General features: G+C 40.0%; 2 protein-coding genes across 7 annotated transcripts in view; one reads left to right on the forward strand and one right to left on the reverse strand.

The window, feature by feature from the left end:
• LOC110831202 (carboxypeptidase D) overlaps positions 1–19,412 on the reverse strand; it is a 69,252-nt gene that overhangs the window by 47,363 nt on the left and 2,477 nt on the right. For 4 of the 5 annotated variants that reach the window (XM_087349219.1, XM_087349217.1, XM_087349218.1 and 1 more), the window contains exon 1: positions 7,212–7,349. The exons of the other annotated variant lie outside the window; for it this stretch is intronic. In XM_087349219.1, the coding sequence (XP_087205345.1) occupies positions 7,212–7,315 (104 nt within the window). In that variant the 5' untranslated portion in view covers positions 7,316–7,349. Of the gene's footprint in view, positions 1–7,211; positions 7,350–19,412 lie in introns of those variants that run through there. 5 annotated transcript variants of the gene reach the window in all.
• LOC110840644 (tRNA (uracil-5-)-methyltransferase homolog B) overlaps positions 1–19,412 on the forward strand; it is a 120,768-nt gene that overhangs the window by 29,419 nt on the left and 71,937 nt on the right. The window lies entirely within an intron of this gene.

Here is a 19,412-nt window from a genome sequence, read left to right on the forward strand (position 1 = left end):
TCTCTGCCCCAATACTCAGTCTTAAGAACACATCTGGGGTTCAGTCTTGCATCCAGTTTAATTAAAGCATAATAAATAAACAAACAAGTTACTGGTTACGAGGAAACTGATCATGTACGAAAATAATACGAATATCTGTTAGGCAGGGAGTAAACACAGGAATGTTGGAAGTATCTGGCAGGTCTCGATTTCAGAGCTTGTAATTATCCCATGACATAGTGGCTCCACCGCCTTCATCGTACCCGTAATACCTGAAACCGGTTTTGAAACGGTATAAGAGTGTAGTTTACAAACATGGGAAGGCCCCTTGGCTTGCTTAAAATCTAACGTTTATTTTTGTCCATTAATTGAATACCTTCTAGGATGTTTCCCGGAAGCATTTTATAGACTTTATGGTCAGTATAACGTCACGGGAATGTTAGCTGTCAGTTGCATTTTTCTGTCATTTTCACACACAAAAATCGGTTCTTGTTCATGTCTTTCCAAATTAAACCGTTCCGGCAGAGATCAGAAAGTTACGTTGCGATGGAGTTGTCGTAGGTGTAAATGAGAGCTCTCGATAATAAAGCTCACTGTAATCTTACTGTCGTTTGAAACTGTCTAAATAGCAAACTGTTCAGTTCCTTGAAACATTCATCGAACGCCAACTCGTGTTTCGGAAGTCCCGAGTTGAGTAATCGGCTCAGCAGCTGACTATTGTGGCTGATGTTTTCAATGGAATTTCTTCGCCTCTCTAGGCAAATGCTGAGACAGTACTTTAAAATAGGTCACTGCCTTTTCCACCCACATAGTTTCAAATCCATCTTCCACAGTAATCCTCACATTGGACTTCAATGGAATCAGGCAGTATTTGAAAAGTCGATAATTACCCAGCTAATCAAGAAATGTCCTGCTTTATGGAACCTGAAGGTTCATTACCGAGTTCACACAATCTCAACATTCATTTACATGCCACCACATACTATTCCTTAAAAATCTAATTTAATATAATCCCCCATCTACATTTGCTTCTCTCAAGTAGTGTCTTCCCTTGAAGTTTCGTAACCGAATTTTGTATGCATTTCTTGTTTCTTCTTCCATGCTACACGTCTAGCCTGTCTCACCCTTTGTTTATGAAGCTAATAATATTAGTAAAGGGTAAAAAATTACGTACTTTCAAAAACTATACTGACACTGAATAAGATACCCGAAAATTTTAACTGGGTCACTAAGCACCTAATCCACACGGGATTATGATCATCCCATCAGCGAGCGCGAAACAAAGAATCGGATTTGTTACGCAGCAGCCCTGAGGATGAGAGCGGAGATTGTTCTCGAAATGTTGGGCAGAAGAAATGGTTTATACACCATTCAGCCACCTGACGCTGCTTGTAACCCGAGAGTCTTTCATCATGATGTTAATATGTAAGATTTGAGGTTTTCACAGCGGTGAGTATGAAGATTTCCGTCTTCTGGGTTGTTGCGCTGTGTAGTCTGGTCGATGTTAATCAACGTTTCAGAGGTCATACTGCCTCTGTCATCAGGGCAATGATGATTAACATCGACCAGACTACACAACGTAACAACCCAGAAGACAGAAATCTTCATGATGTTAATAGTTTGTTGGGCTAAAACTTCCAGGAGTTTAGTATATGGTAATGTAATGCAATTATAATTTCTATTTAATATAATGCGCTACTCGACTTTGTTAAAGATATTGGCAGTGGGTGTATTTTCCAAGGACTATTTCCTGTAGTCTAGCTCGTCTGTGGCACGGTTTACCTCGGACCTCAGAACACACTAACTCCGAAGGGCGTGATGTTGACGCCGCTAGTACCGTTGGATCTTCCAACCAATCCTGACCTAAATTCTCTCTCACAGTGGACAACTGCCCGTGCAATGGCATTCGCTCTCAAAAGAATTTCTATGGCTAGCACGAAAACGTCCATTGTTCTTGTGTCAAAGTTATTGAACGACAGTAAAAATGACAAGTTTGATCAACGTAAACTGTCCTTTGTATTAGCTTTTCCCAGCTTCTGGCCCGCATATCACTCCCAGTCCGTGATAATATTGGGATGTGCTGTACACATTGGAGATCAGAAGTGAAATTTTTCGAATGTCTTCTCACTTATTGAAGATAATTAATTCTCCGACAAATTAACTTACAAATTAAATAATTGTGTTTATTACAGTGGCCGAGCGGTCTTGGACCACGTGAACACTGGAATTGTGGGTTTTATGTCGCTGTAGGCACTAATGTATGTCCGCGTCTAGTGTTTTATATTGTCCAGTGCAGATAGAGCCTTTTCGATTGGTTAATCACCCGTCAACGAAAACTATCTATAATATTTATTATTGAAAAATTAATTGTTAATAAAAACAAGATAGAAAGTTTGAATTTAATGACTGAAGAATCAAGTAAGTAACTAAATAATCAATCAACCTTCCGTTACTTAACTAAAGAACGCACAAAGATAATTTCAAACTAAGTTAAATATGGAAGTGATAAGTCTTGCCAACTAGAATTAGCTAGGTACTGACAGTCCTCCACTAAAATATGTAATTTTATACCACTGTGGTTCTGCTCCGGAATCTCGTTTATAAAAATGGTGTGTACCAAGGAAGAGTAAGTTTGCTATTCAAGTAGATGCTTCAAGAGACTCATTTTACCCTTGCCATCCCTGTCTTTGTTTTATTGAAAAATAGTTGGCATTATGAACTATTAAATGTTCTGACTGCAAATTCTAAAAAGGTGCATATTTTAGAATTCACCGCGTTTTCTGTCACCCTTTTGAGTGCCGGATCTGCCATCTGGCGAATATCGACTTCATCTTCAATGTGCGTATATTCGATACAGTGTAGTCATTGATTTAGACGTCACTCATGTTTTTAACAGACACCTTCAGTCGCATGTCTGCTTCGGCTAATGTCATGCATTTAATTCAGAGGTAAGGCAGAAATCAGTGGCAGCTGGGAGCGAACAGTCATTACATAGACACAACAAATGACCCGTACAAAATTCTGAATGTCAAAGGGGAAACAGAAATTAACTCAAGAACGGATTTCCATGACTAGGGCAGCTCGGTCGATGAAGTGACTGACTATGGACTGGGTGATAGACGATTTGTTCGGCGAAGGAACACGACGTTCTCTTCATTCAATACCACGTCCAGATTGGTTTTCCGCAGGAGTAAAGCATTAGCTTCATGCTCGTGCATGCATACAGACTTCTGCGTATCTTATTTATACACATTCATGGGGTAGCTCTTGGGCATTTGGACCAATTTTCATTCATAGATACCCATGTTCTTTTTTTCAAATTGTACTAGTATAAATGTTTAGTGTTCTAGACACGCAGCTTGGTTGAAAGAAATATATGCTTACGGCTAGTGGAGAAACATCTTGTAAACAGAAGTATTGAAAGACGAAATTGCAGATTAATATTAAAATACATCTTATTACCGAGTACGTAACGTGACATCATGTCTGGTCACATGTTCCAACTCTTAAACCATTATACGGATTTCGATTAAATTTGGTGTTGGAGGGTCACACTACGTGTTGTCTATTGAATTCAGTTTTGGTGGATTTTAGTCAATTACAATCGTCACTCATCATGACACACAGACTGGGTGTTATAAAATAAATAGGGCCCTTTATATATATTACAGTGCCAAGAGACAAGAATGCAGTGCTAAATTAATAATAGACATTCCGCCCACTGCTGCTGATGGACTTCGTGTATTTAAGACTTCGCTGCTGATATTCCCACAATACTGTTCTCTTTCTGTAACACATTTTTAACACTGCTTAATCATAGAACAATGTAGTACTTGCGGTATTAGAATACATAATGGAGTGACTTTAATATTCCTAGTTCCTTTGTTTAAATGAACAATGTGCTTCGTGTACTTCACTTGGATAAGGCACAAATAACAGACAAATGTCGCTGAATGTATGTTGTTATAGGCCTACGCGTATGTTGGGCTTCCGCTGTTTCAGAGATATCGGACTCTTACAAGAATAGCTCTAAATCTACTTGCCGGAAGGTACTGAGAAAAGAAAAGAAAGGATTCGCTGCGGTTGGCTGGTCTTCCAGAAACAGAAAACAACGCACACAGCTTGACTAAATGACAGTTCGCTGCGGTGACAAATAATGGACTAAATATTTAGTACGGTGGCTGATAAAGGAAAATTTTTATCTCTGATGACTTTGCACCACTGTCATACTTTTTTATTCAACCAGCACGTATCTTCCATGACATCAGTAGTTTTTAACCTCAGTATTAATGACTCCGATCAATGTCATCAGAATGGAGAACACGAAACTTCGGTCACCTTTAAATAACGGCGTTTCGCCTTTCTTGAATCCCCATCGAAGATTCATCCCCACCTGTATACTCATTATAGCGGTTCTAAAAACATTTTTGTTTTCAGAGTTGAATGTCACTTTCGTTTTGGCTCGATTCGCGGCAGGACAGGACTCTTTCTCTTCGCCACAACGTCCAATCCGACTTCGGGGCAACCTTCTTATTCAGTTGGTACCGGGGTTCTTTCCACGGGGGGAAAAGCGGCCGGAGCGTTAAGCCAACGTCTTACCAAAACTTAATGTCGAAGTTAAGAATACGTGGAGCTATGCTTCCACACTCCTTTACGTCGGCACGACGCGGTGTTTAGTTAAGCACCAGGAGCGACTTTACCTTAACCGTTTTTGAACATATGAATTTACTTACAACTGACAACCCACAGTCCCTTCCTTTTAGCCGGGGACAGTGTTTTGTGGGTAGTATCTTCCTGTTGCAGAGGTCACGGCATAGATATTTGAAATTAATTATAAAAAAATGAACAGCTGTAATCATGCGATCGCCTTTAATTTTAACACATCAGTTTAGCAACATTCTCTATTAATTATATGGACATTCAAAACCGCTGTCAAGAACAGAAAATGTGCAGTGCTGAGTGCGAACTAAGACCCACTGCCTGGCGAGAAAGAAACCATGGTCGTGGATATTTCAAAGTATTGTTCAGGAGATTCGAACCCATTTATTCTATAGATTACTGTCTTCTGGGATATGGCGACGTGTAATCTGGTAGAAATTGACCGCAGCATCCCGGAAAACAGTTGTCTTTGTACTCGTCGCCGCGAAACCCTGAAATCTCACCAGGTTATTCCGGAATACACGGTAAGATTATTACCGTTGCTGGGTTGATCACTCACTGTTCGTGCGCCCTTATCCTTCTGTTAAAATGTTTACAGTGGACGCTTACAATCTGGCTGGAAATGGTGGCCTTGGCTGGAGAGGAACTTTTTCGTGTTTCACAATCATTTGTCAATTGGCTACGTAGTGACGGTGAGATCCAGGAGATTAATTAACCCTGACCTTTGCGTACCCGAGAGAATCTCGCTGCCTGAACAGATTCCTTCCTGCTTGCTGCCTCTTTGTGTGACTGAGGAAAATATTCTTCACGTCCCAATTAGTGTTAAGTAACTTCTTATTTTACCTACGGATATTGTTACAAGTCGGTGTCTTATATTTCTCGGTACTTCCTTGTCAGGATGAGCATTGCTGAATGCTTCACACAGAACAGCAAACGGATTCGATGCGAAGTAATGGCCGAGAATGAACACACGTTTTTCTCGGGGATGCACCATGTTCGCGCCTGCACAGATTTTGTGAAACTGGTGTAAGCAGCGGCCTAGCAACAAGGGTGACTTTACTCGAGTGTCCCGGGGGAGGAGGTTGGGAGAGTCTGTTAGACGGGCGTGGACCTACTTTTGATTTAATTTTTGCACCGTAGTACGTGATTGTTGTTGGGCTGCGTTTATAAGTGGGACGCACTGTATCATAGATAGCATCTGTAGAAACCTGTATAAAGACCTAAATCCACACAGCGCGCTTTCTGAGGTTTCTGTCGTGTGTGTCTGTCTAGTCCATTGTCTGGTGTTTTCAGTGACAATTTCGCAGCCGAACTATTGTCATGCTTCGAAGCAAGTAACCGTATCTCCTGCTGACAGTTGAGATTCTTTCACAGCCATGGAAGATATAATTTTAAGCGTCACAGTAAAGCAGTCGTTCCTGAGCAGAATATTTGAGCCTAACAGGATTAATAGGACTCTAGAGAAAATGCATAATGAGGAGCTTCGTCATTTGTACCCTTCGTCAAACGAAGAATGGACAGGACAGATGGAGAGATGATAAATGAGAATATTTTAGTCTGAAAATTAGAAGGAAAGTAATTTCATGTGAGACCCAGGCCTAAATGGGAAGATAATATTAAAGGTAGGATTGGAAGATGTGGACTGAACTCATCTTCCTCAGGTTAGGGTCTAGCGGTGGACGTTTGTGAACACGATACGTACATTCAGGTTTCATATAAGACAAAGGATTAAACAGCTGAGCGAATATTAGCTTATATAATAGAATTAATTCTATTTACGGAAGCTGGTATAGAAGTTCCATACTTGTATTCAGGATGTACCAGCTTCAAACATAAACCGGACTTCACGCTAACTAGGCAGAATTTTCGCCGTCTTTCTCAGGCTCTTCAGACGAATGCTGGAATGATACTTTAGAATTTTTAAATCTTCCTTCTTCCACATCTGTTCACTCGCCATTCTTACTAATCTTTTCCACTCATTCGTGTTGTAAGATTTCTTAAAATGAAGCAATAGTCAAATAATATATGAATTATCACAAGTTAATTCTTTCTTAGATAAAACTTCATCGTCGTAAAACACAAAGATTCGTCGCCTTTATTAGTCGAATTTTGAATGGGTTTTGAAAATCCAAACATTCCTTAAATGCATTTTGTAACGCAATCAGATTATTTTTAAAAAGCAGTGCAATTCTGTAAACTCGAGATACGAGAATTCCGCCATTGGGTCTTATTTTGACCAACTTGAAGCCGATCCACACATTAATTCACTAAGATTTATTTTAATTTATTCTCCCATCCACGTCTTTGCCTCACAAATGTTGTTTGCACTAGTCTTTCCAGAACAAAAGTATGTTTTTCTTATATCCCCATATCCAGCACATCATATCATCCTTATTTCACTCTTTATGTAATTTTCTCCAGTTGTTTCATGTCCTTTTAATCTTGAGCCATTTAAGGACAAAGAAATACGATCCGTATAATTTACGAATTTTCGCTCTTGTCGCTTCCCCATTGCGCCTGCTTTCCTTCAAGTAACTTAAACTAATCAGCAGAAGTCCTACTGTCCTACATACCTTGATAGTCGCCGATGCCAACTGAGTAGAGTTAACTTGCTCTGACCGTCTGATCTCGCACACAACCTCACACCAACTGACTGACTTCTCTCGTCACCAACCATACTGCCGTCCAGTGCGGGGCGGAGGAGGGAACCACTACGTCACAATTATTGTTGACGGCTTCAGTAGGATCAGACGTGAAACAATTGATGCGTTGGAAACAGGTTTGTCTCAAATTTGGATGAATTTTGAAAAAAATAAAATATTCCCGACTGTGTGAGTAAAATGTCTTCAAGTTGGTGTTTTCAAAAACGTGACAGTTTTTGGTTTGAGTCATTGATAGGTTCTGTGGTTGTTTGACGACGTTTGTCAGCTTTTTGGTATATATCGTCGGATGGAAGGACGCGCGTGTATTATGAGCTGAATATGATGTGTAAGGAAGCGTTCGTGTTCTGCTCAAGGGTAGATCTCTCATGTGATCTCCTTTCATGAGAATTTCCGACCGAAATTTACTTCACGTATGTCACATGTTACAACCATTATGTAATAATTCCATAAACTAATAGGTAATGTAAAGTAAAGTAAAAAAACTTTCCCGCTATACTCCATTGAGGCGGTTAGGGGGAGAGAAGGTATAGATCCGGTCATTCTTGACCTCGCGCACTAGATGGGGTGAGCGGCCTCGGCCGCGCTTTTTCCCCGGGGAAAGGACCCCCGTTACCCATTGGATAGGAGGTTGGGTGGGCCCCAGAGCCAGTCTGGACACTGAGGCTAGAAGAAAAATGCTTTGCCACTGTCGGGGATTGCTCTCCAGACGTCCTCTCTGCAGCCACACGCTACACTGACCGAGCTTCCTCGGCTCATTAAAACAGGAGACGAAGAGTGAGAATTCTAAAGCTTCGAGTTATGTGATTTTCAATTCTCGGCTAATCTGAACAATTTCTCAGTTTTTATCAGTCTCTCTAACAAATTGTTGGACATTCAGATGATTCAAAACCTCAAATCCTGCTGTTGGGCATTAAGCCTACGGTACTTTGAGATAAACTGTAATCACTTCCTTTCATTCATCATTCACAATCAATCGAAAAGGTGTGGCTATCCTCATCGTGATCTGTGCTATGCCTGGCGCGTTCTTGCTCGTGAAAACTTAGCTTCTTCTCTGGAAGCCGAGGAATGTGTACAGGGGTTAGACCCCCGCTGAATGATGATTATCGTGCAGCTCTGCAGGTAGGGTCTCGGCTCATTGGTTTTTATATCGCGTCTCCAAACCAAGACCCGGCCCTTGGAAACCAACTGCGTTCTTTCTTCTGGATCCAGAACAAAAGCACAAGATAAAAAACAGAAAGTTAAAAATATATTCTTCCGTCACAGCGGGTTTCATGATTATTCCTGAAGGAAAAGATCGCTTCTTTACAGAATCTGCCCTTTTTTGGCATGAAAAATTTGATCCGTATATTAAATGCTAGTTCCCCTTGGTTGTTGGACTTAAATTTCGGATATAAACGATGTGGGAGGTTGAGAATGTATTAAAAATCCATCATTAACTAGAGATGATTGATGAAGGACGAAATATCTTTCATAAGTAGATAAAGGTTGACGCAGATGTACCAGAACATTTGGAGATGCAAGTGGTATGACTTTTATAGAACCTTCTGGGTACAAAACCTAACCGGCTTGTTGTAGAAATGTTCTTCAAAACATCGAAAATGTTTACCATTTCGAAATTGTACTGTATCCAGAAGACTGCAAGAAACAACACAAAGAATCAATTCACGTGCTTGATAATCTTAGAAAAGAACTGGAGGATGATCAAGATACCTGGCTTTGGTATTAACAGTGTTGAACTTTCATGTTGTACTGTTGAGAGAGTTTGTTAACATCACTGTTTCAGCTGTAGGACTTACATATGACGTGTAAAACTAATAAGTGCTAAGTAAAAAAGGACTCTTGAATTGAGCTGTCTTGTTCGTGTCATAACATTTACCTGATCAAAACCATGAAGATACTTATAGAAGTAGCCAACCATCTGTTCGGCATTTTAACCGGCTACTTCTTGAATACAAGGGCTTGAAATTCCATTTGAGCAATTATGAGAGTACGTATTAATGACACTTTGTTATTCTAATGTGTCATTCAGTTCTACATAACGTCTGAAATTGATACATCGTCATTCAGAAGAACGAAAGGCAGATATCCAGAAGGATCTAAGAGCACACGGAGATACTTTGCAGTGAATCTCGCTCACATTGTACAGAGTCTAGATCAATGAAAAGTAGTTTACAACACGTTCTAATGATGATTTTACAAACAACAATGGTATTATTACTTCTTTTTGTCTAATAATAAAACCATCATAATCATTTCAAAATACCGTCATTGTTTACAGATGAAAATATACATTACAGACCTAATCGACAATCTAAGGTAAATGGAAAACTACTCCATTCAGAACAATATGTGTGTAATATTTTGCAGTCTTTCTAACTTCGGTGCTGCTTACTATACGCGAGAAGATATGCTTTGCTTGATATCTCCTATAGAATTGGATTGTCGTTCAAACTTTCGTGTACGGTCTTGCTGACTGGGTAAGCGGTTGATCCTTTCCGCTTGCAGCTAGCTTAACAGATAATAGTCATTGAAGTGCAAGGCCCAGAAATCGTCTCACATTGTCCCTGCTGTTCTACCACCAGAAATTTGTCAGATAACATGTTATAAATAAGCGCTAATGACAAATGTCTGAAGCCGCAGTCTGTATTTAATTTTAATTCAACTGCCTATATTTCAGCTCCTTCTGTAGTAATGGTGACTGGTTAGATAAATTAAAGATGGAAGCCGCTTCCCACTGTGGTAACCGAGCTGATTTAGATTAAGCACGTTGCCTGGGTAGTTTGTTAAGCTGAATCAGTTGCTGATTTTTTATATTGCCAAATGTTCTCTGGGCGATATTCCAACAAGACACCGCGCTTTTCTGCCTCCCCTTATTTCTTTGTCATGAGTGTAGAGTCATCGTACCGGTAGAGACCACTTCAGCGACATTTCTTTATAGATTTTTACCTTTGGCAATTTAAAAACAGTAACCGTTAAAATATTTGATAATAACACTAGCCACGGTGGTCTAGCGGTTAGAACGCTGGCCTTGTAATCCTGGGGTCTCGGGTTCGATTCCCGGCGGTGCCCGAATTTATAACTTGTGTTGGGCAAGGCCGTGGTCTAGGCAACACGGAGTTTTCCTCAGGGGGCTTCCCCGGTTTCTCCGTGGCATCCCAACAATTACTCCATTCACACACAGAAGAAGGCAATGGCAAACCACTTCTGGATCATCTGCCAAGAACGTATATGAACAGGTCCTAGTCCGAGAAAAGGATGGAAGGATCCTGTTCATATGGACCTGTCCTCAGACAGAACAATAAATAAATAAATAACACTAGGGACACTGAATGTGAGATTTTAAGGTGTATATCAAAATATAGCTCTAAAACATATACTAAATTTGTGGGATTTTATTTCTCACTGCGGGGAGTCCGGTAGAATTTTACCAACGTTTCAGAGGACCTTGCTGCCTCCATCATCAGGGAGATCACTTTGATGATGGGATGCAACACCGCAGAAAACAGCCATCTTTATATGATAATTCTGTGAGCATAAATATCCTGTGGGACATTAAATAGTATTGCGACCGTGCAAAATGTTTGCTATTTTATTTTGGGTTGTTAATTGGTTAAATACTGCGTCTAGACACGGGAATTGTAAACATCTAGGTAGGAAGTGTCCAATTCTGTACCATTTCCTTCTTTATGTTATGTGAACACAACCTAGTGTTGTCAAGGTAATTCTATCTTGAGACACGTCCTTCTACTGTTGTAGCGAACGTGCCATTTGTCTGTGACACGCTTCGTCAGCATTCTTACCTTAAGCTGAGCAAGTAGATCATGAGCACTTGGCCCAGTAAAGGCTGGTTTCCATTTCTGTGCAAACAGAACATCTTACGTCTGCCTTGTCACTATTTAACACAAATAAATGTGTTTTTACAAAATCTGTAAATGATTTTATGGTACAGATTTTTCAATGAAAGTTAAAACGTATCTAGCTTTCCAAGAAATCACTTGCTTTTAAGGAAAACGTATGAAGCTTTTGAAGAAGTCGTATGCTTTTAGAAAAGCCTGTCATTTGATCCAGACTTGAGCTATTTCAAATAAGTTCACATTTTCATACCTTGTTCCTCTAATATTTTTAATATTATTATCCAGTCTAATGCTACGTCATTCACACAATCTCCTCGTCTTAGCCAATCGAAATTCTGCACGAATTTCTTATTTCAAATTATGCGCTGCGTGTTGCGTCCTTTGTATTCTTCTTGATTCAATCACCTAACAATATTGGGCGATGAGTATAAACGTTGAAGCTGCCATGGACAGATTCCCACATTTTGCAAGATGTAGTGTTGTCTTGTGTAGAAAGGGGCCTTGGTATAAATCGATTCCCCGTTGATATATGCAAAGGATTAAGAGTTCCAGAATTTTAAATCGTATCCGTGATGGCTGAAGAAGAATAATTAATTCTGTTATGATATCGTAAACTCCGATTGGTGTCCTTAGGTTGTTAAGACTGGAACCGCTGAACTTCCTTATTGTACGCGTGCACTGGGGAATCTATTTTATTATTTTAGTCAAAACGTGGATCTTATTTAATCTATTTGTTTGATTATTTATTTATTTCGATTCTGTTACCTTCTCAAAATGTTCTGTAAAAAGTAAGCATTGCTACTGTGCCATTTTATAAATATCTGAATATTACCGGTTCAGTTTTCTGCCCACCCCTGTTTTGCAGTCAAGATACAGCTTTAGTCTTTCTGGGGCGATTAATAATTTGATGATGTAGCTTCCAGGTGCAGTTCTCGCCAACGGCAGACAGGAGTCTTGAGATCTTTGAAACAAGAAACAACTCCCGCTTATAGGTTTTACTGAAATTATGTTGCAGCAAGTTTGTCTTCAAACTCTATTCACGCAGACTTCTCATTTGACTGATGTGGTCTTCATTCATAATTCACAGAAATGTAACCGATGGCGATGCCGTGATAGGGCTCAAGATGGAAGAAGAAAAATTGTTCTGGAGGCTTGCGAAGTCTTCTGACGGCGTTCTTTTAGAACAGCTGTTTTGAACCCCGCATATAAGTACCCCCAGGGATACTTGGGTCATAACAGAGGGTACGTGATTTGTATTCAGTATATTTTTTAACACGGAACAAAAAGACTAGAAAACCGTGACAATTTGAAAGTCGAATATGAAAGAACCACTTTTTGAAGTGAAGAAGCCCACTTGTAATGCACGACTACATGCAGTTTGAATGAAAACTAAATCCCTATTTAAAGGGAGTCCATGAAATCCGTCTGCGACAAAGGTTTCGTTGACTTAAGAGGGTGCTTTAGAAGTTTTCTGTATGGGAGAATTGGGTGGGCCCCAGATCCGGCCCAGTGTTTCCCGAAAATGAAATTTCGTTCGTTCAGGCCAATCCAAGTCGCGTCATTTCCACTTTCCTAACTGCGCTATTTTTTGTATTATAGAGCTTGGTAGATTATTTCTGTAACATTTTCTATTGACGGTGCTGATTGATGAAGTACCTATGTCCTGAACTGGCATGTTTGGTAGAAGTACAGTGAACCGTGTATGTACGATGTGGCGTTCTCATTAGTACAGAAACTAGGAACAGTAAAGCGTTAAGAAGAGAAACATGGAATACGTCTTTTGTTTACAGAAATCGTTTCAGCTTCATGTTCGGAAGAAGTTCTGTTATCCATTAAAATTCTTGCAGGACTAGTTTTGACGGGTTGAATTGTTTGTAAAAAAAATTTTGTGCAAAATATAGTAAAATTCAGCTAACTGATAGAAGGACCTAAAGTTTCAGCAAGGCTGATATCAGATTCTGCCATTGTACGAGACCGTGAACCAATCCATCAACCTTCTATCCTATAAAATTTGCACGATATGTATTTTTTTTTTTTTTTTTACATAACTGAAGACATTTTCAGTTTTAAACTGATAACATTTCTTGATGATCTTACGTACAACATGTTTGTGTCGCTTTCCTCAGAAATCGCCATGCTGTTGTTACTGATTTTAGAAAACTAAGTAGCATGAATGTGGTGTGTCCTCTTGTTTTATGAACAACTGTCGCCTGTCATTTCGTTAAATTATAAAGGCGAGCAGTTAGATGGACACACGCGCATAATACCACATGCCTAATAGGTTTTGCTTGAAACGTTTGGAACTGCGAAGTGACTTGGGCAGCTAGTGAACTCCTGCGTTAGAACCACATCACGCACCGAATGAATACGTAACGGTAAACGCGACTGCCTTACTGGGCGTTCTTCAGGACATCACCTGCCCCCCCCCCCCCCTTGCACCGGTTCGGAACAGCCCAGGCAAGACCTTGACCTCTAACGGCCTCTCTCGGAAATTATAGGTGTGTCGAACTGATGTCGAGATTTCTGCTGTAGCATTGCCTTGACCTCATTCTCTTGTTCTCAACATTGTACGGACAGAAACATCATTGCGTTAACGAAACCGTATTAAGAACATTGACTGAGGACCCTGAAGAGAAGAATATTTGGATCTGCGAAAGAGGATGTAATAAGATGAATGAGACAATTAAATAATATGCAATATTTTGGTCCGAAAATCTCAACAGAAGAGAGAATTCGGAAGACTGATACAGAGGAAGGATAATTGTAACAAGGCCTTTGCGGAAACAAGGTACGAAGTACATGAACTGAATTCAACTGCCTTAAGATAATGTCTAGTTGTGGGCTATTGCGTACACAACAATGAACCTTGGGTTTTCATAAAAACCAAAGAATTTCTTGGTCAATTTTTGTGGAAGACTATCGTGGAATTAGTTAGTATCAACTACACAGTAGATTAATTTATTAATTAAGTACTATTTCATGAAGTTTGTGCTTAATTTATTGATGTCAGAACTTCATCAAATAGTTTAAATTCCCATAAAGTGTTTCTCGTCCTCGCGACAAAACATGACAACAATCCTAGTTTCCGATATCGTGTGTTAGGCTAATACTGTTGTGTGTTCACTCGATTGTAATTTTGGAATGCAACCGGCTTCTCAACCTCCCTACTTCCAACATCGACATTCAGTGTTCCATCGACGAAACTGGAATCCTACTCTAACACAAAAGAAATGTTAACTGAAATATTAACGCGTTTCCCTCAGGAAGCTGCCACGTTATTTTTCGTTTTATTTTAGCTTAGTCTGGTCGATGTCAGATTAATGTCAGAGGATTTTTTTGTGGCAGGTTGCTGCTCCAGAACTAGCATTTTCAATTTAAAACTGTACCACAGAGAATGTGAACCCATGACCTTTTCACATTTCTGCTCAAGATCGATGAATTAACTAACTAATTCTGTGATACAGGACCTTCATTCAGCAGCTGGCATTCAACTGTTGTGGAAGTTGAAGATGCATAATCGCCGCCAGAATATCCATTGAAATTCGTGTTCAGTTTAATTATATACAAATCTATATATAAGAATTTCTGAAAGAAACTCTTATCTCACATTCTTGTTTAATACGTAATGTGGAGCATTTTTTTTAAAAAAAATCCTGGTATGTCTACTGCTCAGCTTGTCAAAAGATTCCCTGCTTTAGTGGAAGTCAAAGGTTTATAGCCATGTTCACAAGAACACGCCAGTTTAATCCAGTTCACACCATTACGCCATATGAAGATGAAATCTCACATTTGACCATAGTTTTCTGATGCCCATTTTAATATTATCCTCTCATTTACACTCAAATATCCGAATGGTAACTCCCATTGAGGTGTTCCGATTTCAGCCAATGCATTTTTGTATCTCAATGCGTGTCACAGACGGCACCCCCTCCGTTTGAATTCAGAAATGCGTAGAGTTCCCTATTACTTAGTTTTTAAGTCCTCTGTACAGAAATGCTACCAGGAACTACTACGTTCATGTGCTAAGTAGAATTCAAACCGCGACACCTATGGTGTGATAGTAGAATAATGAAAACGCTGCATCCTCGCTTTTTGCTTGTGATTTAAGAAAGATTAGAGCCACTGGGTAACACAGTTATCGGTCTGTTTGTAGAAATTGTCCTGATTCCGTTTCACACTTGTTCAGTAACAGACATGGTCCAGCATAACGGCATCAAAGTCGACACTGTTCAAGTGAAAATATCGCGAATTCTTAAATAAATGGGAATTGTGAAGATGAATATAGTTTAATAATATAAAAATAAATGCATGGTTAGGTGGCAGGAAGACGGATACGGAGGAAGGAGGTTTGTAGGTAGACAGACGCATGTGGGTGGACAAACGGATGGAATAGCACACGCACAGGCACATGGATTGTTGGACGGAAGGCTGAATAGTTAAATGGATGGATAGCTAGTACGGTAGGGATGTAAGTGTGCAAGATAGGTAGGCGGTTGGGCATTGACAGGGACATGGATTCCTCCTTTTGCATTGTTAATCCAGAATGTGTAACGGGCTGAGTGCACTGTCAGGCTAGTCCTCACACCCATTTGCGATGAGCTGCCTCGCTTTACGGCGCATAGCTGTAGATGTAACGGCTTTATCTTCGCTATGTGCAGCGTAGGACAACGACAGACAACCGGGGGCGGGCACAAATGACGCTCGTAGACGTGCGCTGTTCTCACTCCCCTTTTTGAAAATTTAAGACATGTGAGACGCGGTTTGACTCAGTACTGGAGACATCTATTTATTTCAGGTTATCACGGCGAAAAGTAGGAAGATGAATTGTCTTAGGGAATGTTGCGCCGAAAATTCTGGTAGAATTTGTTGGACGTTTCAGAGGTGCTAACTGCCTTTATCGTCAGTGTGATGATCAACTCAGATGACAGCCGCCTTGTGTTGTTGTTATTGTTTAAACTGGAGAATGTCATTACACAATAGTTTTCAGATATTCTTATTCTCACTATCAGCTGTCTGCGTTGTAATGCCGGGTGAACTTATAGGTTGATACCAAAGTTTGTGAGGAATATACATCGTCCACCTTCAGGACTGAATCATAAAACCAACATCGACATCTTTACTGCCGTGAGGACCTCAAATGTTAGATATTTTTACTGATTAACATGCAAGCCTGACGCACGTGTTACAGACGTTAAGTTTCAATAAATGACCTGCATGTCCAGCCATTAATCTTGTGATCCAGTCACAAATTGCAAAGTAGTGCATCGATGCATACACTGTTAGAACTGCACTCTATAGGACGGGTCAATAATCCAATACATCATCCCTCTCACCCCTTCTTTCGTACTCGAACCTGTACAGAATGACGATTAGACTTCGCTGAAAACCCACACAAAGAATCAGCTCCACTATTTTCAAGTAGGTTACCTCCGCTTTCTCATCTGACTGTTTCAAAGAATGGAAAAGAGCTTTTTATTATTCAACTTTTCCGGGTTCTTACCCTGGCTCAAAAATTTCGTAACCGGGAGAATAACACATCACTACCGGATTCTTGATCATAGGTCGGGAACCATCCAAATGGGTTTGTGGAAATATGATGATCGAGGCAGCTCTGAAACGTCGGTAATCGTCTACCAGATTACACGGCGCAAAAACGCTAAAGACAGCCGTGTCCGCACTCACCGCCTTGAGAGCCTTGCATCTCCTATACTATATGTACTTCCCGACTTCGTAACTACAAGAACTTTCTTGATTACCTTCAAGATAGTTTGGGGAAAACCACCGTCATTAAGATACATAGGGACTGAACAGGTAGCAGTAAACTGCTGAGCTCTTATTGGCCACCAGCCGGAGAAATTTATGAGAGCATAATTAATTCAGGGTTTCTGTTACAGCAGAACAGACAGTTGGAAAATAGGTAACGCAATGAATTGCAAAGCAATATATAGGGATCTGTTGCCATTAAGACAGTGATTGCCGGTTGGTTGCTTTTGGAAAGTGGCGATCAAGATTTCATAACTCATTTACGACATAATAATTTCTACCCTACACCTAACATTGTAATGGTGATTAAAGTATGAAGGTTTAGGAAGGTGGGTTATGTAAGAAGCATAGGGGAAAACAGAAATGTATAAACAGCTTGGTCGGAAGATCCGAATTGAATAAACTACTTGAGAAACAGAAATGTAGATTAGGTGTGACAATATTAAAGCAGATCTTGCAGAAATAGAATGTGAAAACTTGTAATGGATTGAAAAGGCTTTGAATGCAACCCGGCAGCGGAATTTCTTGAACTCAAGAATTCCGTTTTCATAAAAGCAGGCATATTTTCACCAGCTGAATAACTACAGACTTTTTACGTAAGTCAGGATCTTCGTTTGCTGTTTGTCGCATCCAGTGCATTTTCAGGATTTGTATCCATCGTGTAACTTGACTTGGTCTTGGTAGCGTTCCGTTGGTATAAAAAAAAACTTAGAAGGCAGAGAGAAACAGAAACTTTACGGTTTTGCTAATAAAACTGTTGTGTCCAGTGCTAGTCACAGACCTGGCGCCATTATACTCTATTCCCAGATGGCGAGGGCCTCGTCTTGGATGGGAGGATTCAAGGAGATTTATTTGACTGTGGTCCACGAAGAAAAGCTCCGGCGAGAGATACCAGCGTGGGACAGAGAGGCGCCCGGTTACATCAAAGCGCAGACGACGAACGAAAGCAAACGGTTGTTCAAAAATACAAATACGCCTTCTGCTTACTCGTATTAGGTGTGCATTTGGACGCAGACTGAATGGCCGGAAAACTCAGTATACGTATAACTGGCATGGCTCTTGCTATGTTTTCGGAAATCTCTGTCCGGGGACCGGGGTTCTCCGTTATCCTCAGTTACTACAAACAAACGCTAGTACCTTGAAACAGGACACAGTTAGTCCGTTCCATATGATTTAAAATTGATCATTTGTAGTCATTCTACCAATCGAAACTTCGTGGTTTATGCAATTGAAAAGACGTCGTTCAGTAATCCAAGATACAACTCAGTGGAACTAAGTCACTAGCTAATTATTTAAGTTAATTTGTTCTCTGGCAAAAGAACCGAAGGGTCAATATTTTTGCCACCAAATCGAGTCATTGCGCATAATTCTGGAGCATTCTGTACAGTCCTTTAACTTCATCACAGTTTATGTTTGCACCTTACCTGATATCAATTTTAGTTTCATCCTCAAATATTTGGCTTCGTTCTAAGAGGTTGCCCACGAATGTCCTGGTTGCGAGTCATATTTGATCTGCTGACAACAGACTCAAATGTAGTAAGGGATTACTCAGCCCCGTGCAGAGTATCTGACCAAAATGATGGCTGCTGCTTTAACTTACGCTTTTTAAAGACAGGTAAGATAAGGTTACCAGCATGTCCATGTGCCTGTGTCTCCTCCTCAGCAATCTGACACATTTTCAAGAACAAAATGCCGCAACAGGCATTTTCATACAATCAATAATACCAACATAGCGGTCGTGATATGGGAGCGACAGTAGCGCCGCTTAATCTATAGTTCTGAAATGTTGCTTGGTACTACAGCCTTTTCTTAAAACATATTATTTCTTGTTGCGGTCATATTTTTCAGAATGTAAAATGACGTTTGCGCAAATACTATATTTGGCTTTGGGTATGATGGTCATAAATAACTGGTTGTAGTAACTAGGTATAAAAGAATTTATGCTGTTGTAGTTCATAAACATAAACACAATTAAAAATTCTGTATGAAATTCTCTTATATGCCAATAATTTTAAACACGGGGGCTGTACAAAACTTTGACGTTAAATCTGACCACTATTGACGTTTTCAAATTCTTTACTTACCTTCGTGTACCTTGTAGTTCTATGTACGTAATTGTTGAAAATCACATGGAGAGCTTAAGGTGTTAACAGAGTGGGTGAACAATTTTCATGGATATTGTAAAGCACTAAAGCGTAATGACCAGGACGCGCAGGACGGAAATGTCATTAAAGTTAATCATCACCACGACTGCTGTTAATAACGGGCCACCATCTTCTTGAAGAATTTACCACATCGACATTTTTTGCACAGTAGTCAGCAGTAGAGCTTCAGACGAGGAAAATTATACTGGTCGGAAGTCAAAATCGAGAGACTGCAGGCTACAGAGCCTCCATCTTTAAATTTTTTGTACTTAAAAATGTTCAGGTACAATGTTCACACTGACTGGACTTTCTCAAGACGTGCATCAAAAGATATAATTATAGCATTATTA

Source organism: Zootermopsis nevadensis, unplaced genomic scaffold (genome assembly GCF_977971745.1).
Source record: "Zootermopsis nevadensis isolate Lab colony 2312 unplaced genomic scaffold, Znev_1.0 Znev_ptg000015l, whole genome shotgun sequence".
Classification (NCBI taxonomy): Eukaryota; Metazoa; Arthropoda; class Insecta; order Blattodea; family Termopsidae; genus Zootermopsis; species Zootermopsis nevadensis.